General features: G+C 46.0%; 1 protein-coding gene across 1 annotated transcript in view; it reads left to right on the top strand.

The window, feature by feature from the left end:
- Positions 1-26233, top strand: part of LOC125467609 (glutamate receptor ionotropic, delta-1-like) — a 174827-nt gene that overhangs the window by 104320 nt on the left and 44274 nt on the right. The window contains exons 6-9 of the mRNA XM_059640263.1: positions 12147-12248; positions 14074-14271; positions 18026-18356; positions 22584-22722. Coding sequence (XP_059496246.1) covers positions 12147-12248; positions 14074-14271; positions 18026-18356; positions 22584-22722 — 770 coding nt within the window. The remainder of the gene's footprint in view (positions 1-12146; positions 12249-14073; positions 14272-18025; positions 18357-22583; positions 22723-26233) is intronic.

Here is a 26233-nt window from a genome sequence, read left to right as displayed (position 1 = left end):
AGTGCTGAGGGAGTACCGCAGTGTCGGAGAGTCAGTGTTGAGGGAGTACTGCAGTGTCGGAGGGTCAGTACTGAGGGAGTACCGCAGTGTCGGAGGGTCAGTACTGAGGGAATGCCGTGCTGTCAGAGGGTCAGTACTGAGGGAGATTTTACTGTCAGTGGGTCAGTGTTGAGTGAGTACCGCAGTGTCAGAGTGTCGGTACTGAGGGAATACTGCAGTGTCGGAGGGTCAGTACTGAGGGAGTACCGCAGTGTCAGAGGGTCAGTGCTGAGGGAATACTGCAGTGTCAGAGGGTCAGTGCTGAGTGAGTACTGCAGTGTCGGAGGGTCAGTGCTGAGGGAGTACTGCAGTGTCAGAGGGTCAGTGCTGAGGGAATACTGCAGTGTCGGAGGGTCAGTACTGAGGGAGTACCGCAGTGTCAGAGGGTCAGTGCTGAGGGAATACTGCAGTGTCAGAGGGTCAGTGCTGAGTGAGTACTGCAGTGTCGGAGGGTCAGTGCTGAGGGAGTACTGCAGTGTCAGAGGGTCAGTGCTGAGGGAATACTGCAGTGTCGGAGGGTCAGTGCTGAGTGAGTACTGCAGTGTCAGAGGGTCAGTGCTGAGGGAGTGCCGCAGTGTCGGAGGGTCAGTGCTGAGGGAGTGCCGCACTGTCGGAGGGTCAGTGCTGAGGGAGTGCCGCAGTGTCGGAGGGTCAGTACTGAGGGAGTACCGCAGGGTCGGAGGGTCAGTGCTGAGGGAGAGCCGTGCTGTCGGAGGGTCAGTGCTGAGGGAGAGCCGTGCTGTTGGAGGGTCAGTGCTGAGGGAGTGCCGTGCTGTTGGAGGGTCACTTTAAGGGAGTTAATACTGAAGCAGTGTTACATTGTCAAATTTTTCTCAAGGTGAGTAGATCTGCAATTGCTGTTTGACAAAGAGCTGGAAACATCTCCCTGTGGGCGGTGTAACTCAGTATCGGTCTTCTTCTTAATCTGCTTTTTTACAAATCTCTTCTGTTATGTGTCCAATCACGTTGATTGTGACTAAACTACATCCACCTTTATCAGATGGCCAACGTCACCAGTCACCCTCAACACACAAAAACTGAACCATCTCTGTTTTATCATTCAAACATTAAAAATCCTTCTTTCTTCAGCTCTTAAAAGCCCAACTAACACTGCCTTCCTCTAACAACTGAAATCTATTTAATTTTGCTACTTTGTTGACATTCTAGACCTTCCTGTTTTCCTGCCCTCAGTCGGAATTCTTTTATCTTATTCCTGGGACTCGCCTTTTGGAATCTGTGAAGACATTCTGCCCATTATCCCAGCTGTTATCTCCATGCAGAGATTCTTCTAGCGTTTGGTACCTTCCTCAAACAGGTGACATTGATCTGCACTCCATAGTGACTTTCTGTTTAAGACAGCAATGATGCAGTTGTCTGAATGTTCCTGTTTTTAGTTTTAATGTGTTGTATGATCCTGTATTGAAAGGCAGACATATCACAGTCTCACAGTTCTTGAGGTTTATAACTGGAATTCTTTACTTCAGTCAGTATCTACGTGTTGTGCACCTCAGCATTGGAGGGTCAATCCTGGGTGTATATAAAGCAGGGAGATTTACAGCGGGTACCTAATGCAACTGGGTCTGTTTTCTACACCTGTATCAGCCCTCAGACCATGAGCTTCATCTGGGAAGGAGTTAAAACACATTAATCTCCTTCATCTATCAGTCCATCAGACTAAAAACCAAAAGATCTGCAGATGCTGTAAATCGGGAACAAAAGCTAAGTTGCTGGAAAAAAGTTAACTTTTTTTTCCCCTCACAGATGCTGCCAGACCTGCTGAGCTTTTCCAGCAACTTTGTTTTTGAGTCCATCAGACTAACTTGCTGCCATTCCTTCCTATTTTACCAGGCCTGACTCAAACTAATATTCTCGGCAGAGAAATAGAAAGTGCTGGAGAAACTCAGCCGATCTGACAGCATCTGTGGAGACAAAAAGAGTTAACGTTTCCAATCTGAATGAGTATTCTTCACAACTATTTGACCGTTTATTATCCAGCTCAGCATTTCAACACATTCAATATTATCAATCTTGCGCTACCTTTCAGCTGCATGTCAGAGACATTTGATTAATTTTTGCATTTAGTTTAATATTGCTCAGGCAATAGTGGGAATCAGTAACAAGTATTAAATGTGGTTTGCCAGTTTAGCTGAGTCTCGCACCGTGACACAGGTAGATGAGAGTAAACCGGTTGATGTGGTGTATATGGATTACAGCAAGGTGTTCGATAAGGTTCCCCACAATAGGCTATTGTACAAAATGCGGAGGAATGGAATTGTAGGGGATATAGCAGTTTGGATCAGAAATTGGCCTGCTGAAAAAAGACAGAGGGTGGTAGATGATGGGAAATGTTCATCCTGGAGACCAGTTACGAGTGGTGTTCTGCATGGGTTGGTGTTGGGTCCACTGCTGTTTGTCATTTTTATAAATGACCTGGATGAGGGCGTAGAAGGATGGGTTAGTAAATTTGCAGATGACACTCAGGTCGGTGGAGTTGTGGATAGTGACGAAGGATGCTGTAGATTGCAGAGAGACATAGATCAGCTGCAGAGCTGGGCTGAGAGGTGGCATATGGAGTTTAATGCAGACAAGTGTGAGGTGATGCACTTTGGTAGGAGTAACCGGAAGGTAGAGTACTGGGCTAATGGTAAGATTCTTAGTAGTGTAGATGAGCAGAGAGAGCTCGGTGTCCATGTACACAGATCCTTGAAAGTTGCCACCCAGGTTGACAGGGCTGTTAAGAAGGCATACAGTGTTTTAGCTTTTATTAATAGAGAGATTGAGTTCCAGAACCAAGAGGTTATGGTGAAGCTGTACAAAACTCTGGTGCGGCCGCACTTGGAGTATTGTGTACAGTTCTGGTCACTGCATTATAAGAAGGATGTGGAAGCTTTGGAAAGGGTGCAGAGGAGATTTACTAGGATGTTGCCTGGTATGGAGGGAAGGTCTTACGAGGAAAGGCTGAGGGACTTGAGGCTGTTTTCATTAGAGAGAAGAAGGTTGAGAGGTGACTTAATTGAAACATATAAAATAATCAGACGGTTAGATAGGGTGGATAGGGAGGGCCTTTTTCCTAGGATGGTGACGGCGAGCACGAGGGGACATAGCTTTAAATTGAGGGGTGAAAGATATAGGACAGATGCCAGAGGTAGTTTCTTTACTCAGAGAGTAGTAAGGGAATGGAACGCTTTGCCTGCAACGGTAGTAGATTCGCCAACTTTAGGTACATTTAAGTCGTCATTGGATAAGCATATGGACGTACATGGAATAGTGTAGGTTAGATGGGCTTGAGATTGGTATGACAGGTCGGCACAACATCGAGGGCCGAAGGGCCTGTACTGTGCTGTAATGTTCTATGTGACCTTCTCTTCCTCAGTCTCTGTGTTTACTCAAGGCTGCTTTCTGATTGGATCGGTGGGGAGGTGAGGTGAGGGCGTGTGATGCTGGCTATCTCGATCTTGTGGGAAGGAAGTGACCTGAAGATAAATTGCACCTGAAATAAAACCTGCAGACTTGTAGGGATATGTCAACAACTTGTTAAAATAATTTGATTGTTGGATGCAGTGGTAGAGTGACCATCCACTCAATACCACACACTCCTGGACTCTTTCTGTGCCACGGCTGCTCCTCGGTGAGTGAAGGGGAATTGGCTCGGACTAGCCTCGTGTATCCACTCCAGCCTGGAATAAACGAGACCCAAGACTTGTCGGTGTGGAGAGAAATTCGTGGAAACCTGAGACCCACAGGGAGACTGAGAGACATCAGCACAACTGCGCAATGGGATAAACTGACAGCAAACCCCGAATTTGTATCAGAATTTGGTTCTGACTTGATAATGTTAAAACCAAAATGTTAAATTACTTTTGAGGAAAATTTTCAGTAGAAGTGTTTGCAAGCTGTTAAGTGCTTGAATATTTAGTGAAATATCAGGTTCGATATCTGCCTTGCCCTGAGAGATAATGTTGAGCTGGTGAGTTATTGTCAGTCTCGGTGGCCTTTTGGCTTTAACGAGTAAAATCTGACCAAGTTTTTCGGTGGGTACGGGCGGCCGTGTCTAATGTGTGGGCAGGGGGTGAGGACTGGGATCGGATTAACTATCCAGACCTGCTGAGCTTTTCCAGCAACCGTCATCGTCCGTGTCTGACAATGATAGCAGGAGAACTCCGGGTTAAACTACCCTGATGGCAGTCCCGCTGGTCAGGGCAGGACGGCTAGAGACAAAATTACAGCAAGGACCAGGAAATTGACCGTTCACCACTCTTCCAATTGTAACCGTAGTTTTACTGTAATATGTCTACCCTTTTTCAGTCCTCCATACATTCTCCAGTGAGCGATGGTAATGTGTTATTGGTCAGAGACAAATTAATGACGGCCCCTGAAATGTAGTGAAGTACAGCAAGAGAGCCGTGGCTCCTGTAAGGATTTCAGTCCCGTTTAGACCAAGCGTTTCTAACTGGGAGTCGGTGGTACCGGAGGGGGCCATGAGAGTTTGTGAAGGGAGCGATGTGAAATAACCAGGGAATGTGTGACAAGCAGCTGTAGCTGACCTCTCTGCAATGATCTTTAAAACCTGGAAATCAGGGTCTAACAATGACTGTGACACCACTGTCAATATCAGAAAAATCCACCAGTTATCATCCCTGTCACACTCGGCACTGGCTGAATTCTCTGCCCCCAGCGCTGTCAGGACTCCCTGCCCTAGCACTGGCTGAGCTCTCTGGCCCCAGCACTGGCAGGACTTCCTGCCCCAGCACTAGCTGAGCTTACTGCTTTGTAGAGTTGCTTTAATGTTGGTCACAACAAGGAAAATGTAAACACTTCGAGAATTAAATTTCACATCTGAATGGCAGAGCTTTTGCATGACCTGTGATTGGCTACAAGGATTGGCAGCACCATATTTGTTTTCCTACAAAGACCTGAAATTCAAGGCAACACTTAGATGCTGCTTGGCCTGCTGTGTTCATCCAGCCTCACGTTTTATTATCTTGGAATTCTCCAGCATCTGCAGTTCCCATTATCTCCAACACTTACTTTGTTTTGTGAGATTATGCATGTTACTGAATCTGCTTTTACAGGCAGCCACTGTCCACAAATGACCAGGGTTGGGGGCCATTGGCCATGTGGGGAGGGGGGACACGTTGAGACACGACCTAATTTGCAATGGGTGATGTGCTTGAAAGTAGAGAAAAAGTATCTGTCAGTCAGGAAGCCAGAGTGACATTGATAGTGCCATAGAGTCAGACAGCACAGAAACAGACCCTTTGGTCCAACCAATCCAAGCTGTTTATAATCCCAAACTAAACTAGTCCCCCCTGCCCACTTGTGACCCATATCCCTCCAAACCTTCCCTATACATGTACTTATACAAATGTCTTTTAAAAGTTGTAACTGTGCCCACATCCACCACTTCCTCAGAAAGCCCATTCCACAAGTAGACCACCCTCTGAGTGAAACAATTTACGCCCATGTCTGTTTTAAACCTCTCTCTTCTCACCTTAAAAATGTGTCCCCTAGTCTTGAAATGCCCTGTCCTAGGGATAAAATAACAATCATTAATGCCACATTATTTTATAAACTTCTATAATGTTGCCTCTCAACCTTCTAAGCTTCAGTGAAAAGATCCCAGCCTATTAAGCTTCTCCTTATGACTCATACCTGGCAACATCCTGGTAAATCTCTTCTGAACCCTGTCCAGGTTAATAATATCTTTTCTATAGCAGGCTGACCAGACTGGACACAGTTGCCTAGAAGAGGCCTCTCCAGTGTCCTGTACAACCTCAAAATAACTTCCCAACCTTATACTCAAAAGGACTGCGCAATACCTTACTGATGATATCGATCAGAGTCAGTGGACTGGAACTCACTCCTAAGCCTCTCCCTCCTGCCTCCCCTTCCAGCCCAGTCATTCTTGAGCTCCTGCCTTTTTAACCCTCATCTTTTCTTTCTGGCTTATCTTCCTCAAGTTCCTGCTGGGTTCAAATGATTTTCCTGCTCCTTTGTAAATTCACTCGAGAGGTTTGGCAGCATTACGGGTGCTGTTTAAGGTGAGTTGTAATTGCTGCACAGCTTGAGCTGTCCTGCTTAGTAAATTGTTTCACTCCCTCAAACACTCTCAATTACAGATATTTCTGTCAGAAAGCTCGAGGTTTGTAAAACCCCCTGAAAAACCTGGTTAACCCTCCCTGATAATAAAATGTGAGGCTGGATGAACACAGCAGGCCAAGCAGCATCTCAGGAGCACAAAAGCTGACGTTTCGGGCCTAGACCCTTCATCAGAGCTGATACTATTTTAACCCTCCCTGTTCTGATTCTGTACAATTTTCTATTAATTTCCACTGAGGAAATGAGACTTTCCTTTAGCCAATTCCCAGTTTATTCTGTCGTTCATGAAATATCACTGAATGGGCTGGTATTTGATGCTCATCCCTACTTAGACTGTAATTAATTGGCTCTCGACAGCATATCTGAGGGCACAGGAGAGTTAATTACATTGCAATCAACACAATATAGCACAGGTGTTGGAAGTCTGAAACAAACACAAAGTGCTGGAGAAACTCAGCAGGTCTGCAAACATCTGTTAAGAGAGAGACAAGAGTTAATGTTTTGAGTCCAATATGACTGTACTTCAGCACTAAGTTCTGAGTTCTGGATCACTGGTCTTCTGACACCTCCTCCGCCCCCCCACCCCCATCCCATCTCCCCACCGGTCAGAAACTGTTCTCACTTATCCAGGGCTTGGTGTGTGACACGCAGCAAGTTAGGAGCCAAGAGGATATGTAGCTGGGCTGGGGGTGTTGCTGGTTATTGTTGTGTCAGAAGTAGCTTCCCCCCCATGGCTACAGAGCTATTGCAGAAGGAGAACATTTCAATTCAAGAAGGACTATCTTTGAACAAATTCTAGTTTGTGGCATTTCCAAACGTGGTAACAATATAATGGGGCCAATATGGTATCACAGTGAATGTTGCAACCCACAGACCTGACCTGCTGAAGGAGGTGATATCAGCCCATTAAACAACATCCCACCCTTCAGTTTATAATAGTTTTTGTTTGTGATGAAGTCTGTGATGATCTGCAGAAAACGACGTCTGGAACTAAATAATTGTGCAGTTACCCTGAAACTATTAACTAGAACATTGCCTCTGTCAGCAGGATGAAAGAAAACTCAGGAAATAATTTTCCAATCAGTGCAAGTCAACCAGTTGAAGGAATGTTTCTGTGAATAAAGCTTTCAATGAACCCAAGGAGACCCACTGTCCTGCATTACATGCTGAAAGTAAACCTGCAATTTCTTTCACTGCTTTCAAGGGATAAAGGCTGCATTAACTTTGCTGCTGTGATGTCTGTGTGTAATTGATGGACAGTAACAAAAGCAGCTCACATACAGAAACTGTCCTTTCACCTCAAACCAGGAAAATTGCCCGAATATTTCTGCCCCTGCCGCAAACACCTTAACCTCACCAATGAAGCTATTCTCCTCCCAAGCCACTGTGCTCCAGCCTTTTCACAATTTGATCATCCTATTGAACCCTAAGCTGCAACAACATCCTTCAGATCAACAACAACTCTTAACAGGCATTTATTGAGCAGATTTCACACCTTTAGGCAGTTTAGTCTGGGAATACCTGGTAATGTGTGAGCCTCAGGCAATAAAGAGCAGGGTGTCACTGACCAGAATCTGCAATTTATTGAGACTGACCCAAAAGTGACAATTTATATTCATGAATGAGTGTGGGTATTGCTGTCTAGGCCAATGTCTATTTCCCAACACTAATTGCCCTTAAACTGAAAGCATTGCTCAGCCAATTCAGAAGGCTGTTGAGAGTCAAACACGTCGCTGTAGGCCAGATGGCAGATTTCCTTCCCTAAAAGACATTAGTGAATCAGATGAGTTTTTATAACAAAAGTTACACGGTTGTCATTAACTAGCTTTTAATTCCAGAATTTGTTAAGCACCAAGTTTTACAGTTGTCCATGATGGGATTTGTACCTCTGTCCCCAGGACATTTGTCAGGCTTCTGGCTCCTTGGTCCATTAGGGCACTCCTCCCAATGAATGGTGTTGGAAATTGTGTCTAGAAACTTGGTTAAAGCAGTGAGGTATTTGTGGAGAATTTTGAACCAGAATGGGAAGATGTAAAGATGGACGAGTTAGAGACAGGAATTTGTAAAGTGTGGTGCTGATGAGGCTGAAGACATGGTGTGACAAAACTGTATCATGATGGAACACTCCCAGAAACCTCTGAGGGATGTACCTGTTGCTTATGGGGCTGTGTGTGTCATGTTTGTGAGAAGGCAGATATACTACTTCACCAGCCCGAGAAGATCGGATTGAGCTTAGGCTCCTTAGGCTGTAGCTCACAATCCACTTACCAGTTCTGTTCAGGTAACCTTTTACATCCTGCCTTACCAAAATGGCATCCCTAAATACCAGACAGTGTGATACCTCACTGAGCAGAGAAGGGATCAATCTGGACACGGGTTAGTGATTGAAAACAAAACAGAGACCTGCAGTGATGGTTATCATAGTGACAGAAACATGGAAATTTGTGTAGAGCAAGCTTCAGAACTTGGCGTGAGATGAATGAGCTGTTAATTAGTGTTTTGTGTTGGTTGAAAAAGGTAGTATGACCAGGAAAAGGAAGATCTTTCTGCTCAAAGAGCAGTTTTCAGTTTTAAGTCAGATTGAAAGCTGGCTTCCCTGACACTGCAGCACTTCCTCAGTGTCATACTTGGAAAGTGATCAATTCATAGTCATCCTGAGGGATTGCTGCCAATTGACTAACTGAACAACTAAAAACAATCAGCTGACAGTGTTACTTGGAGAGTAACAAGACAATATTCTGCCTTTTATCAAATTTCACAGTCAAATTACAGAGGCCTTCCTCAGAGGATGGTGTAGTCCTGCTGAGGGAATGTCCATGACACGGTGAATGTAATTGATGAGAGGTCAGTGCCCAGGCTTCTGGCTCTCCAATGAGGAGTCAAACAGCTGGCCAGCATTTCATTCCTGGGGCTTGTTGCTGGGAAATGGCAATTGAAGGAGACAGCAGGTGCTGACTCTGGTTAGCAACAAGTCAATGCTTTGAGACATGGACACTTGATGTAAATAACACCATCAGTGATTCTGTACTGTGAGCATCCGCTGTTATCAATCAAACTTATTGAGCTGCTGCCACTTGACTGTGTAGGAATCCGTTCCATTAGACTGCATGTTTCTCAGGCTTCCAGATCAATGACCAATGCCTATTACTGTCAGACAGTCCATGAACATATTCATAATAATCAAGCACTTCAATGGGCATTCCAATCCATACAGCAACCAGCTAGATAATAAAGTGTGGAGCTGGATGAACACAGCAGGCCAAGTAGCATCTCAGGAGCACAAAAGCTGACGTTTCGGGCCTAGACCCTTCATCAGAGAGGCTCCTTTTTGTGCTCCTGAGATGCTGCTTGGCCTGCTGTGTTCATCCAACTTTACACTTTATTATCTTGGATTCTCCAGCATCTGCAGTTCCCATTATCTCTGAAGCAACCAGCTAGAATACTGTTAAATCACCATGGCTATCCAATCCAACACTAGCCTCTGATTACCCTCCACACCAAAAGTTGCATGAAGAGTGCTATCTTCCCCGGCTTGAGGGAGTACACACCCTTCCCCAGGTGTCAGGGCTCCTGGGTTTAAACCCCATTTGGAGACATTTAGCCACAGCCTGGAATCTGGTAGCAGAATGATGTGTCCTCTTATTACTGCAGCGGCTGTGGATGACACTGAGCAACACATGCAACGGTGCCAGGACCGAACAGACGTCAACATGTCGATAGAGCGACTCCACATCAGTCAGATTGGATACACCCGTTTGAGTGGCCAATTGGCTAACTGGAAACATTACAAAGCACTTCTGAAGGAGTGCCATGCTGCCTGAGGGTCAGCGCCGAGGGAGATCCGTACTGTCAGAGGGTCAGTGCTGAGGGAGCGCCGCACTGCTGGAGGGTCAGTGCTGAGGGAGTGCCGCACTGCCGTAGGGTCAGTGCTGAGGGAGATCCGTACTGTCAGAGGGTCAGTGCTGAGGGAGCGCCGCACTGCTGGAGGGTCAGTGCTGAGGGAGCGCCGCACTGTCAGAAGGTCAGTGCTGAGGGAGCGCCGCACTGCCGGAAGGTCAGTGCTGAGGGAGTGCCGCACTGCCGTAGGGTCAGTGCTGAGGGAGATCCGTACTGTCAGAGGGTCAGTGCTGAGGGAGCGCCGCACTGCTGGAGGGTCAGTGCTGAGGGAGCGCCGCAATGTCAGAGGGTCAGTGCTGAGGGAGCGCCGCACTGCCGGAAGGTCAGTGCTGAGGGAGCGCCGCACTGCCGGATGGTCAGTGCTGAGGGAGCGCCACGCTGCCAGAGGGTCAGTGCTGAGGGAGCGCCACACTGTCGGAGGGGCAGTGCTGAGGGAACGCTGCACTGTCAGAGGGTCAGTGCTGAGGGAGCACCGCACTGTCGGAGGGGCAGTGCTGAGGGAGCGCCACACTGTCGGAGGGGCAGTGCTGAGGGAGCGCCGCAGTGCCGGAGGGTCAGTGCTGAGGGAGCGCCACACTGTCGGAGGGGCAGTGCTGAGGGAGCGCCGCACTGTCGGAGGGGCAGTGCTGAGGGAACACCGCACTGTCAGAGGGTCAGTGCTGAGGGAGCACCGCACTGTCGGAGGGGCAGTGCTGAGGGAGCGCCACACTGTCGGAGGGGCAGTGCTGAGGGAACGCCGCACTGTCAGAGGGTCAGTGCTGAGGGAGCGCTGCACTGCCGGAGGGTCAGTGCTGAGGGAGTGCCGCACTGCCAGATGGTCAGTGCTGAGGGAACGCCGCACTGTCGGAGGGTCAGTACTGTGGGAGTGCCGCACTGCCGGAGGGTCAGTGCTGAGGGAGCGCCGCACTGCCGGAGGGTCAGTGCTGAGGGAGTGCCGCACTGCCGGATGGTCAGTGCTGAGGGAGCGCCGCACTGTCGGAGGGGCAGTGCTGAGGGAGCGCCGCACTGTGGGAGGGTCAGTGCTGAGGGAGTGCCGCACTGCCGGATGGTCAGTGCTGAGGGAGCGCCGCATTGTCGGAGGGTCAGTGCTGAGCGAGCGCCGCACTGTCGGAGGGGCAGTGCTGAGGGAGCGCCGCACTGTCGGATGGTTAGCGCTGAGGGAGCGCCGCACTGTGGGAGGGTCAGTGCTGAGGGAGTGCCGCACTGCCGGAGGGTCAGTGCTGAGGGAGCGCCGCACTGCGGGAGGGTCAGTGCCGAGGGAGCGCCGCACTGTGGAGGGTTGGTGCTGAAAGTGTGCTGTGCTTAAAATAAATGGGAACCAGAAAACATTGGTGGAACTCTGTGAGTCTTGTAGAATCTATGGAGAGAGGAACAGAGGTAATGTTTCAGTTTGATGATCTTTCATCAACACCCAATTAGGGCAATTAGCGATGGGCAACAGATTCTGGCTGAGCCAGTGATTCCCACATTACCTTAACGCAGACGTACAGGCACCAGGGCGAACTGAATGTGTCCAGCATTTTTGATTTGTAGCATTCACAGCAGTTTGCAGTTGTCTTAAAGCAGAAGATTTGACTGTTTATTTCATTGCTGTCTATGGGAGCTCGCTGCACACAAATATATTGCCACATTTTCCTTTGATTACAACAATGACAACATAGCAGAAAGTAGTTCTTTGGGTGTAAAACCTTTTCGAATTACATGAGGTCAAGAGGTCATGTCAGAAATATAAACCTTTTCCTGTAGTATTTTGCCATTCCTCCTACCGAATGGACCCAGTGATGCTGCAGAGTAATCCAATACAAAGTCCACAGCTGAGTGAAATCTCCTGGCTCTCCTGTTACTCAGTTTAAAGAAAGTCTCACTAAATGTGATCATCTTCCTTCTGCTGAGTACCAGAATGAACACAGCAGGTGAATTTGAGTCCGACAGACAGCTGAGATCCCCAAACTTTATAGAGGATCTGAATCGGTTGTTTCTTTGTACAGCAAAAGTAAACCCCAACCCTGGCAAGAACATCTGGTCATCAAAGAATTTGAATTTTCATCATTACTCTGATGAAGATGAACATGGTTTTATTCATGAACTTGTCTTTCTTCTTGCCCCTGCAGTTGGCTGTCTGGGATCCAGTGAAGGGCCTCAATGGGAGTCTACAGGAGAGGCGTTTGGAAAGTGACATGCAAGGAGTCACTTTGAAAGTGGTCACTATTCTGGTAACTTGAAACTTCATCCAACCCAACCACTGTCTGCCCACTTACACAGTCCCGCATTCTCCTTACTCCTCTCTGTCAGCATCACCTCGCCTCACTCATAGAGTCATACAACACTGAAATACAGTCTTTAGTCCAACTTATCCATGCCAAACTAAGCTAGTTCTATTTGTTTGCTTCTGGCAGATACCCCTTTAAACCTTTCCTATTCGTGTACTGATCCAAATGTCTGTTAAATGTTGTAATTATACCAGCATCCACCACTTCGTCTGGCAGTTCATTCCACACATGCACCACCCTCTGTGTGAAAAAGTTGCCCCAAGGTCCCTTTTAAATCTTTCTCCTCTCACTCTCTAGTTTTGAACTCCCCTATCCTAGGGAAAGATCTTTACTGTAGGCCTTATCTATGCCCCACATGATGTCATAAACCCCTCTCAGTCACTCCTCAACCTCCTACACTCCAGGGAAAAAGTCCCAGCCCATCCAGCCTCTCCTTATATCTCAAAGCCTTCAATCCCAGCAACTTCCTGGTAAATCTTTCCTGCACTCTTTCCAAAGCAGGGCAACCAGAACTGTACATAGTGCACCAAAAGTGGTCTCACCAGCTGCAACGTAACATCCCAACTCCTAGTCTCCAAGGTCTGAGCAATGAAAGCAAGCATGCTAAACTGCCTTCTTAACCTCCCTGTCTACCTGTGACTCAACTTCCAAAAAATTATGTACCTGAATCCCTCGGTCTCTCTGTTCAACAACACTACCCGAGACCTTACCATTAACTGTAGAATGTCCTAGGTTTGCCTTACCAAAATGTAACACATTGCATTTATCTGAAGTAAACCCGATTTGCCAATCCTCAGTCAACTCGCTCAGTTGATCATGATCCAGTTGTACTCTGGGATTAACTTCTCCACACTATACCACCAATTTGGTACCATCTACAAACTTACAAACCATGATTCCTATATTTTCATCCAGATCATTTATATAAATGACAAATCCCTCGTTCCTTTCTGTCACCCCCCAATTCTTCTCTGTCACCCCCCTGACTCCTGTCCTCCACTCCCCTCTCTGCTGTGCAATGATTCCCAACTTCACCTCACAGAATCATGCAGGACACTACAAGCTCAGTTAATTAATCCTGCCTGAGCTGCTTCTTTGAAATAACTCTCCAGATTGTCCATGATCACTATGTCTCCTGACCCCATGTCCATCCCTCCACTGCCATGACATTCCTTTCTCAATAATTAGCCTGCCCCTGGAACCACGGTCCCTCTGATTATTTCCTTTGCAACTTTTGAAATTTGAAGTAATTTTATTGCCCTGTCTGCTTTTCCCTTGTTTTGTTTCCATGTGTTTTTCCCTGGGGACCATGGAAATGCAGTTCATCAACATGGATCCCTAACATCTCAATTCATTGCCAGCACTTTGAGGGACAGAAGGATATGTTTGAATTTTGTGTTTTTCCTGCTTTCCTTCAACTGTTTACAAGGATTCAGAAACTGTTTGAAGTGAATGGTGCAGAGTGACAGTCTGTTAATGCTCCTGGTTACTCTCAATGCTGGGTTAACATCCCACATTGTTAACATCATTCATGACTTGAATATATTTTTCTTCAAAAAGCAGCAAAAATGCAATAAGATGTCAGTAACTATGATTGCCAATGAACATTAATAACATTATGAAATTTGCACAGGACATTAGAATGTCTCCCTGGCCACTTGCTACTGGCCAATCTGTTGTGTAAGTTTGTTGGTGGAATAAATCTCACCTTCTTTCACATGATTGAAACCCACAGTTACCTTCAGCTCAACATTGTGTCTCCCCACAGGAGGAGCCCTTTGTAATGGTGGCTGAGAACATCTTGGGACAACCAAAACGCTACAAGGGATTTTCCATCGATGTCCTCGATGCACTGGCAAAGAATCTTGGATTTAAATATGAGATCTATCAAGCTGTGGACCATAAATATGGCAGTCAGCTGCCCAATGGATCATGGAATGGAATGATTGGGGAACTCATCAACAAGGCAAGTATTCATTTATCGCTCAGTCAGCTCAGCCACTAATCTAGAACACTCTAGTGCAGTGCCAAAGGGGTGCCACACTGTCTGAGAGCTAACTCTGACGGAGGAGGTAGTAAAAACTGTGGATGTTGGAGTCAGATATAACACAGTATGGAGTTGGAGGAACACAGCAGGCCGGGCAGCATCAGAGGAGCAGGAAAGCTGCCGTTTCGGTGAGATTGTGATAAGGAGAAGGGCTCAGGGCACATACATGTAGCAGATGCAGAGTGTTATACAACTGAAGCTGAGAAAACTCCAGAAGGAAACCGAGTGAGCAACAAATACTGAAGAGTTTGACCTTTCATTGCCCAGAGTACTGTCAGGCTATGGATTCTGACAACAGCCCAGCAATCAGACTGAAGATTTATGTTTCAGAACCTGTTATGTCCCCTAGTCAAGCTGTTCCACAACAGCTATAACACTGGTATCTGCCCAACAATGTGGAAAATTGCCCAGGCGTGTCCTGTGCATGAAGAAAGCATAAAAGGTTTACCTTCCGTTCCTACACTATGACCCACGGTTCTGGACTTGCCCACCATGAAGAACACCCTTACTGCATCTATTCTGGCACTGACCTATATATGTATAAACAGTTATAAATACAGTGGCTACAAAAGCTAGGAATCCTGCAGTAAGAAACTCACTTCCTGACTCCTGAAAGCCTGCCCACCATCTACAAGGCATAAGTCAGGAGTGTGATGGAATGCTCCCCACTTGCCTGGATGAGTGCAGCCCCAACAACACTCAAGAAACTTGTCCCTATCCAGGATAAAACAATTGATTGAGTAGTATCATATCCACAAACATCCACTCCCCCACCACCGATGCTCAGTCACAGCAGTGTTGACTGTCCACAAGATGCACTGCAGAAATTCACCAAGGCTTGTTAGACACTCTAGTGCAGTACCAAGGGGGTGCCACACTGTCTGAGAGCTAACTCTGACGGAGGAGGTAGTAAATCCATGTCATCTTCCATCTCAAAGAGCCAGGGCTGCAGATACATGATTCAAAGATAGGTTGAGGGACAGGTAGAGTTGAGGGAGTGGGGAGCCTGCTGAAAAACTTGGACACATTAAGAGAGTAAGCAAAGAAATGGCAAGTGGAATACAATGCATGAGGTTATGCATTTTGTTTGGAAGAATAGAGGTGTACAGTATTTTCCAAATGGGGAATTGCTTTGGAAATCTAAATAACAGAGACTGATGAGGCCTAGTTCAGGATTCTCTTGAGGTTAACATGCAGGTTCATTTGGCAGTTAGGAAGGCAAGTGTAATGTTAGTGTTCGTTTTGAGAGTGCTAGAACTCAAGAGAAGAGGTACACTGGTGAAGCTGTATAAAACTCTGGTCCATCTGCATTTGGAAGGTTATGTGCTGTTTGGGCCTGAATCTAAGGAAGTATGTGTCGGTGTTGGGGGGCGGGCGGGGGGGGGGGGGGGGGGGGGGGGGGGGGTTCAAAGGAGGTTAATAAGAATGATCCCAGGGATGAAGAACCTTGTCATATGAGGAATGGCAGAGAACCTTGGGTCTGTACTCAATGGGGTTTAGAAGAAAGAGGTGGGGGGTGGTAGCAGGATGTCATTGTATACTGAAAGGACTGGACAGAGTGTGGCCATGGCGACGATGTTTCCATTAATAGGAGAGACTAGGACCTGAGGGCACAGCCTCAGAGAGAAGGACCAACCGTCTAGAACTGAGATGAAGAGGAATTTCTTCAGCCAGATGGGGGTGAGTCTGTGGAACTCATTGCCACAGAATGTTGTAGAGATCAAGTTATTGGGTGTATTAAGACAGAGATAGGTAGGTTCTTGATTATTAAGGGGATCAAAGGTTAGAGGGAGAAGGCAGGAGAATAGGGCTGAGAAACATATCCGCTGTGATTGAATGATGAAGCAGTCTTGATGGGCCAATTGGCATAACTCTGCTGCTCTATCTTATGGTCTTATAGTCTGCTTGAGAGCATCACTCCCTGCAAGTTCCCCTCCAAGCCACTCACTATCCTGACTTAGAAATATATTTGCCATTTCTTTAGTGTCACTGGGTTAAAATCCTGGAGCTCCGTCTCTAAAAATATTGTGGCTGACACTGCAGCTCCAGAAGGCAGCTCACTAGCCCTTCTCCAGGGCAAATAGTGTTGGCCAATAAATGCTGGTGAAACTAGCAAGAAGTGTAACCTGTCAACAGATGAAATGATCAGAGAGCTCCTTTCTGAAAGGTTTGCTCAAAGCGGAAGAATATGAATGTTTCAATCAAATCAACAAGTTTACATCAATCATTTGGTATAATATCAGCATCAAGCTGTGGCTACAATTGATTCAGTAACTGGCAAAGATGACTAAATCCTACTGTTTGTCGAGATATGAAAGCAGGATGTGGGACATGATCTGATTCACTAGATTCAGCCTTCAGTACCATTCATCTGATAGGTTTTTCCACCCACGTTACAGATTCTTTCCCAGATATTCTGAGTTAGTGGAAATACTTTCCTTTCCTGTGAAATTTATCCTCACCAAGATCTATGATTTCCAGTCCCTAGCAGACACTTCCTTCAAAAAAATGTTGACCTTTTATGGCGCTTGTGAGATGTTCAGGTATTGAGATGGGAGGCTTGTGGGTCACCTGCTGATATCTATCGGTAACTTGTTAACTAGTGATGGGTGAGTGATGGTCGAACTTGCATCCAAACCAGGAAGGGACAGCTCCTGCCTCAGGCAGTACTGGTGAATGTACAGAGGAGACACTCCGTGTCTGACCCAGCTCCTTTTCTCTGGTTGACATTTGCCTCCAGGTGGGCTACATCACTGTTGTCTCCAGAGTTAGAATCACTGACCTACTCCAAAAAAGAGCAGTGGGGCATTACCAGCTTAAGTATTGCACTACAGACCCATGTCCCTGACACTAAAATCATTATCAGAAACCTTCTTGGAAGGACTGCAGGCAATAAACCTCTCAACGTTTTCTGGTTTTGGCTTAAGAAGATCCCATCCTAGGTTTCAGGCTGGTAATCGTTCACCCGAACTGATGGATAGTTGTCATTCTTCTCCAGGCTTCACACTGTCAGGGCAGCACACCCATTGTGGCTCAACCTCAATGCAGCCAGACACACACAAAGTCAGAGAATCATACAGCTCAGAACCAAACCCTTTGTTCCAAGTCATCCTTGCCAACCGAGTTTCCCAAACAAAACAGCATTTCCCTCCAATTGGCGCATATCCCTCTAAACCTTTCCTATACATGTACCTGCACAAATGTCTTTTAAATGTTGTAACCGTATCTGCATCTACTGCTTCCTGTGGCTGTTCATTCCACATCCAACATGGTCATGGCCCACACTGGGGCTTATGTCCATAGAGATCAGCCTCAGGATTGTGTATTATATTCTCCAACCAAGCAAGTTAATGTGGAGCAGATGAAGATATTTCAGGTGATCAAAGAAATGGATGAGGTTGTTACAGAATGACTCATTGCTCTTGTAGTGAATTCAGAAGAAGAAAACTTCATCTTAGAATGAAAATGAGAGCTGCCTCAATTTAGAAGCTGCTGTAGACAGAGAGGGTTGTGAGAATGTAGAACACACTTGCCCAGAAAGAGATTGATAGTAGACTCATTGGGATAGATATTTGGAAAGGAGCAAGGGGCATTGGGATCAAAGAGTTGCTGAACATAGGGGGCCAGGTCTGGACAGCATACTGATAACTCTCTTCTGTTTTCTTGTTTACAGAAAGCAGACATTGCAGTCTCAGCAATTACCATCACTCCAGAGAGAGAGAGTGTTGTGGATTTCAGCAAACGCTACATGGACTATTCCGTTGGAATCCTGTTGAAAAAGCCGGAGGAAAAGATTAACATTTTCTCAATCTTTGCTCCCTTTGACCTGGCGGTCTGGGCCTGCATTGCTGCTGCGATCCCTCTGGTCGGGGTCCTGATCTTTGTGCTCAATCGGGTGCAGTTAGTCCGAACTCAGACACCAACACATCCTCAGAGCCCCCCTTCCACCTCCAACACTCTTCACAGTGCCATCTGGCTGGTATATGGTGCATTCGTTCAACAAGGTATACCATAACTATGTCATGAATGTAACAGTGCGACTGATTGTAATGCGGCATGAGACGGAGTGTAATGGACATGGACATTAGGGATGTGTGTGAGATGGAGAATGTGATTAGTGGTGTGTGTGGGATGTCCCAGTGGGGTGGTGATAGATTCACAGGCAAAAGGAGCTCACTGAGGGAGAGGAGTTACGGGGGGGAAGGCCAGGGTTGGGGGTTGAGGGGAGGGTGGTGTTAGGGAGCTGGTTACCCAGGCCATTTTTGTAGTTGGCCCTCATTGCAATCATACAGTCATCAAATCTTTACAGCACAGGAAGAGTCATTCAGCCTGTCCTGTCTACGCTGGGTCTTTGCAGGAGGAACTTACTGTCTGCCACATCCCAGGCTTTTTTCCCCAGGGCTCTGTAAATCTTTCATTAATCTGTCGCTGGCTGAAGGGTGACCAAAGTAGCAAAGTCAGAAATGGTGTGTGAGTAGAAGCCGGAATTACCAGCAGTTTGGGATGTTGGGAATGCACTCTTTAAAATTTCCTAGCCTTTTTCTTTCTGTGCTCAGTTTATTGCTGTCTCTGAATCCACAACCTTCCACCTTCACTCATTGCCAGAATCCTGTTGATTAAATGAGAAACCAACTGACTGGAATGCAAGATGTTCCCAAATGGTTCATACTCCTGGGATCCAGGTCGGGAGCGACCCAGCCAAACTAGAATGAAGCAGGAATTTCAGCGTCCAATTGCAGGATGAAGGGTCACATATTTGGGACTGAAATGAGGAATGTTTGACTGTGAATCATTGGAGACCTCTCACCCAGAGAGCTGGGAACACTCAGCGGTTGAGTACAATTAAGACAGTGATTGATCGATTTTTCAGGAAATGAAAAGACCTGACCGGGATGTTCGAGTTCAGACAGATGATGAGGCACCATCATGGGATGGTGGAGCTAGTCTGAGGGGCTGAATGGTAGCTATTGCCATATACAGAAACCCTGCGAGGATACTCAGCACAAATTAACCTTCAGTGCTTTGATGATGTGGAGTTCGTTGCGAACTGAATTATTTTCCTTCAGTGTGGTGGAAGACGTTACTGGTGACTTTCACATGGACTGAGAAACTGAACAAAATCCCTCAGGCCACAGGAACATTGTTGTATTCAAGCCAAATGGAGGTCGAATAAGTTCCTAGCATAACGTCGACAAGAAATTTTGCTCCTGTCCTATTTTCCAAACTCCCAATGACATCTTTAGCAAATGGTGAACACTTAAGATTAGCATATACGCAAAATACTGGGGATACTGGAATCTGAAACAAATGCAGAAAAGTGCTGGAGAAACTCTGTAGGTCTGGCAGCATCTGTGGGGAGAGAGAGAGAGAGACAGAGTTAACTTTTTGATTACAATTTTGAAGAAGAGTTCAATCAGACTCGAAACATTAACTCTGTTTCTCTCTCCCCTTAGCATTAGCATGCAACCATCCAGAGCATTGTATTTGCAACAAGCTTTAATTCCCAAGGAACAGAACATTTCCCCAGGGCTACAAGAGTTCCTCATCTACATTTTTGACTCGCAATTAATTGTTGAGCAAAGTGCACAGCATGATTTTAGAAACATTCCAAATCTCCTTCTCCTGCTCACAACCGAACTAAGTCTTTAACAAAAGCTCTCAAAACCATTGTGGTCCAGATTTGAAAGCAGTACACTGTGTATTTGAATTACGCCCAGTGACACTGAGTAAACCCAGCAGCATTGGACATCCCACCTCCTTGACCTGTCCGTCTTCCCTGGACTGACCTATCCCCTCCCTACCTCCCCACCTATACTCTCCTCTCCACCTATCTTCTTTTCTCTCCATCTTCGGTCCGCCTCCCCCCCCTCCCTATTTATTCCAGAGCCCTCACCCCATCCCCCTCTCTTGATGAAGGGTCTAGACCTGAAACGTCAGCTTTTGTGCTCCTGAGATGCTGCTGGGCCTGCTGTGTTCATCCAGCCTCACATTTTATTGTCTAGCATTGGAGGTGTCTATTACTTTAGTCCCCAGAAACCAATCGGACATGTCGGGCTTGCATGTGCTGCTCAGAGAATTGGATAGAAACTTGGGAGTGAGGAACTTACAAGGTCACAACTAAGAAGCAGGGATGTGGGCCAGAGCATGACTGCTCTGTCTAAGACCCAACACAGTCAGGACAGACAAAAGGCTTCCTCTTGAGACAGACTATGATTCTGAAGTGAAAGGAAGGCTGTGGAAATCCTCACTTGTTGAGTTGGAGGGTGACATACAGTTTAAGGAGCAGTACCCTGAAGGCTTGAGGCAGCTTCAGCTAAGCTGTGCAAGTGCTGAAGAAGCAGTCACCATGCTCCCTGTGAAATGTTTCATAGATCCATGGGATTAGTCTGATCCCAATCCTTCTCTGAGACACAGTGATGGAGAGTTAGTGCCGGGTAGCAGAAACTCTCTCCATGGGTGCGTGAGTCCTCAACACATCCGCATGATGTTCTTCGGGTTGTCCAAAGATCCCCCTTCTCCTTGCAGGTTACAAGGAGAGGAAGTGGCTGAGTGGTATTATCACCTGGCTGTAAATCCAGAGACTGAGGGACTATTCTAGGGACGTCGGTTCAAATCCCACCATGGCAGATGGTGTAATTTTGAATTCAATAAATAAGAAATCTGGAATTTGGAGTCTAATGAAAACCATGAGTCAGAGAAATCTGTCTGATTCATTAATATCCTTTAGTGAAGGAAACTACCCTCCTTACCTGGTCTGGCCTACATGTGACTCCAGATCCAAGCAATGTGCTTGACTCTTAAATGTTCCCTGTGGTGAGCAATAAGTGCTGGCTTAGCCGGTGATGCGTCATCCTATGAATGAATTAAAAAGAAGGTTTGGCTATTGCAGGCTCAGGGTTAATCCCTGGAGGAATGAATCTTAGATTGTGAAATTACTGACTGTTGAAGGCCTCATTGATTAAAGTGCGTAAGGAGCTGAGAGTTTTCCACTTCACAATCCTCAAGGCAGTAAGAGCAAAAATACCAATATTCATTAGGTTTATGAATCCTTATTAACATAATGGAAGTACATTTCGCAAAATAATAGATTAGCCAGCTTTTGCACTGTAAAGAAAAGCCTGTTTCAAAATTATCTTAATTGGTAGGTGCAAATTGGATACAATTATCTTTGTGAACCCTGTCTGCAAATCATAACGGTGACCACAGCTTCACAAATGAAGGAGCAACATCTTTTAAGTTATTCAGAAAACTGTATTTGCGTCTAATTTTCACTGCGTAATGTCTCAGTCTGAGTTTCACTAAATGGATTGCCTTTAAGTTAATGCATGCCTAACAGCACAACTGCTGGTACATACGAATGGCGTACAAATAACAGTATACAAAGGGTGAATTTTCACCATTGGGCAGTTGGGGTTTGTCCACTATTGTACATTCCACATGCTTTCTGTACAATTATGAAGCTCTCCCCCACCACCCCGCCCCAACATCCTGACTATCTCTATCCTGTTAAACGTGTTAACAGGGTAGTTTCCTTCACTAAAGGATATTAATGAATCAGACGGATTTCTCTGACTCATGGTTTTCATTAGACTCCAAATTCCAGATTTCTTATTTATTGAACTCAAAATTACACTATCTGCCATGGTGGGATTTGAACCGAGGTCCCTAGAATAGTCCCTCACTGTTGTACAGTGCTTTTCTTGAACTCTTGTACAGGACATGGGCATCACTGGCCTGTAGACTGTCCCCCTGCATCCTTCGAAATGGTTGACTCTCTGGTCCATTTCAGAGGGCAGTTAAGAGTCAGTTACATTCCAGTGGCTCTGGAATGACACAGAAGCCAGACTGAGTAAGGATGGCAGATTTCCTGCCCTGAAGAGAATCAGTGAATGAGGTGGGTTTTTAACGCATTCGATATCGCTAATGCGGTTACCATTAGATCAACTTTTAATTCTGTCTGCTGGGATTTGAACTGAAGTTCTCAGAGCATTAGCCTGTGGTCACTAGGCCAGTGACATTTCCACTTTGTCTCTGTGATCTCTCTTTCTGAGCCCGCTTTCTCAGCTAAAGAAGTATATTTGGTTAGTACTGTTCAAAAAATTGTCAACACATTTTGATAAAATGAAAAATAAGTCTCTTTAAAGCCCTTGCTATTGTTTTTGATGGGAATGATTTAAGATTTGTCATTGTTTAAGGTCCTAGAACTTTCTAATAAATGTTGTTGGTTGTAGGTGGGGATTCACCCATGAACTCGGTTGCTATGCGGATTGTAATGGGAAGCTGGTGGCTTTTCACATTGATCGTATGTTCCTCGTACACAGCTAACCTAGCTGCGTTCCTGACTGTGTCCCGAATGGATAACTCCATCCAGTAAGTGATTTCAACATAAGCTTCCAAATAGAAAGGGACATGGAATTGTGCTGATTTCTTTTCAAAGAAATGATCTGCTTATCTGCCACAATGCAGGCTGTGTTGCTGCTCTGTTTAATCCTTGGGGATTTATCTGACCTATCAGCAGTCATCTCGAAAAGAAATGCTGGTACTTGTCTCATGTTGAACACGTCTGGGATGAAAAGCTTCATTGGCATAAACACATCATCATTGATTCGCATATTCAAACCGGGATTCAAGTTCAGAATTTAGCTTTCAATTCTGACACTGTTTTTCTAATTCTTGCCGAGACAGAAATATTTCTGTATTCAGATGTGTGCCAACATTACATGGAGAAGCTATTCAAAAGATTGTGATTTATCAAAGGCTTGGTGAGATTAAACCAACAGCCTTTCATTTTTCAGGCTTGGTTCTGACTGCCCTTCAGAGTAGTGGGAGAAATGTCTTCTCTCTCTCACAGGCAGCGCTCTTCCAAGGGAAGAGTTTAAATCACTCAGAGCCAATCTCTTGGTCAGCACATGTTTCTGATGGAAGCAAGGATTTACCTTGTGCCAAACAGAGAACTATTGCTGCACCACGACTTTGATATGATCATAAATCAAATACTGTGAGTTCAAAGTCAGTTTCATATCGTTGCATGAACTACAGAAGGACCTTTCTGTGTGTCTGTCAGAACTGTAGCCAATTGATGAGGCTTGGCTGCGCCAGTGTGCTCACTGTGTTGTCTAATTATGCATGTTAAAAGCAAGTGAGTGTTTTTTAGTAGCAAGTGCATGAAACAAAGATTGTTATGCCCAAACAGTCTGTGGATCTCCTCACCTCAGGTATCCAGGAGAAGACGAGTAATGAGTAGTAATAACTTTCAGGTTACTATGGACAGTACATTACCCAAGTACGGCATGTCACATCTTGGGCTTTTAGCCACCGATAAATATTTCATATATTTCTACTTTGCATGGGAGCAGTTGAGAAATACTTTATTGCTGCTATTACAGGATATGACTCAACCTGTCAGCGAGTAATAAATGGCTCGGATGTCGAGGAGTTAAGTGTCGCTGATTTATTTGGGTTCTTGTTGGCATTTCGCCTGAGAGAGATCATCAAGATGAGTAGCTGAATCATATTGGCCCTAGGTCAGCTTTTAATTTAATTGTTTGCTGGGCCACTTTGTTTATTACATAGTGAAAGTGCCCAACACGTTGGCTTCATATTAATCTTCAATTTGACGAATAGCAGGAGTTCAGGATATTGCTTTGAAGTTGGTATTCGAAGGGATTTGGATGTTCTTGCATGAATCATAGAAAGTTAACTTTCAGTTACAGCAAATAATTAGGAATGTAAATGTTACACTTGGGTTTGTTGCAAAGTGATTGCAGTACAGGACTAAGGGAGTCTTAACTGCAAATGTGTGAAGTTTTGATCAGTCCAAATCTGGAGTTTTCTGTGCAGGTGTTATTTCCTCACCCAAAGAAAGGTACTGTTGCTTCAGATGTGGTACAACGAAGGATTATTGGATGAAATCCAGGCTTGAGAGGTTGTCCTACAAGGAGAGATTAAGTAGAATGGGCTGATGTTCATTGGAATTTAGAAGAAGGAAAAGTGATCTCATTGAAAAGTATAAACTTCCTTGAGGGCATTGACAATGAAGCTGTTTCTCCTGATTGGAGAGTTGAAAACCAAGTATCAAAGTGTTATGGAGAACAGAGATGAATATGTTTGTTTCTCATCTCTTGACTACAAGCAATGTGTTTTCCTTGAAAAGAACAAAGTTCTAATTTCCTTTTCGTTTTGAAGTAGGTCTTGGAATGTGTTCTCCTCAAGCCCCTGTTTTTGAAGTGCAATGTTCCAAACAACCCAGAACAAATTCTGTTTAGGTTTAAGAACAGAAATAGTGTTTATTTTTGCATTGAGCCCCAGGGAATGAACGTGCACACGTACCCACACACACACACGTACCCACACCACATGCACCCACACACACACACGTACCCACACACACACACGTACCCACACACACACACGTACCCACACACACACACACACACACACACACACACACACGTGCCCACACACATACGTACCCACACACACACGTACCCACACACACACACAGACACGTACCCACACACACACGTACTCCCACACACACACGTACCGACACACACACAAACCCACACACACACATACACACACACACACACGTACCCACACACACACATACACGCACACACATACCCCCACACACACACGTACCCACACACACACACACACACTCACAGACGTACCCACACATACACACACACATACCCACACACCCACACACACACGTACACACACACACACACACACGTACCCACACACACATGTACACACACACATACGTACCCACACACACACACATACCCACACACACGTACACACACACACGTACACACATACACGTACACACACACACGTACCCACACACACACACGTACCCACACACACACGTACCCACACACACACGTACTCCCACACACACACGTACCGACACACACACAAACCCACACACACATATACACACACACACGTACCCACACACACACGTACCCACACACACACATACACGCACACACATACCCCCACACACACACGTACCCACACACACACACATATACACACACACACACAGACGTACCCACACACAAACACACACACACATACCCACACACACACACACACGTACTCACACACACACACATGTACCCACGCACACACACGTACCCAAAAAACACACACACACAGACGTACCCACACATACACACACACACACACACGTACCCACACACACACGTACCCACACACATACGTACACACGTACTTACACACACACGTACCTACACACACACATACCCACACACACACACACGTACACACACACACACATACCCACACACACACACACGTACCCACACACACACACGTACCCACACACACGTACCCACACACACATGTACCCACACACATGCATACACACACACACACCCACACACACACGTACCCACACACACACATACATGCACATACATACCCCCTCACACACACGTACCCACACACACACATATTCACACACACACACCACACGTTCCCACACACACATATACACACACACACTCGTACCCACACACACACACGTGCCCACACACACACGTACCCACGCACACACGTACCCAAACACACACACACACGTACCCACACACACACACGTACACGCACACACACGTCCCACCACACACACACACAAACACACACACTTACCCACACACACACGTACCCACACACACACGTACCCACACCACATGCACCCACACACACACACGTACCCACACACACACGTACCCACACACACACGTACCCACACACACACATGTACCACACACACACACACACACACACACACGTGCCCACACACAGATGTACCCGCACACACACGTACCCGCACACACACACA

Source organism: Stegostoma tigrinum, chromosome 37, assembly GCF_030684315.1.
Source record: "Stegostoma tigrinum isolate sSteTig4 chromosome 37, sSteTig4.hap1, whole genome shotgun sequence".
Lineage (NCBI taxonomy): Eukaryota > Metazoa > Chordata > Chondrichthyes > Orectolobiformes > Stegostomatidae > Stegostoma > Stegostoma tigrinum.
This window is presented reverse-complemented; position numbering and strand designations above follow the sequence as displayed.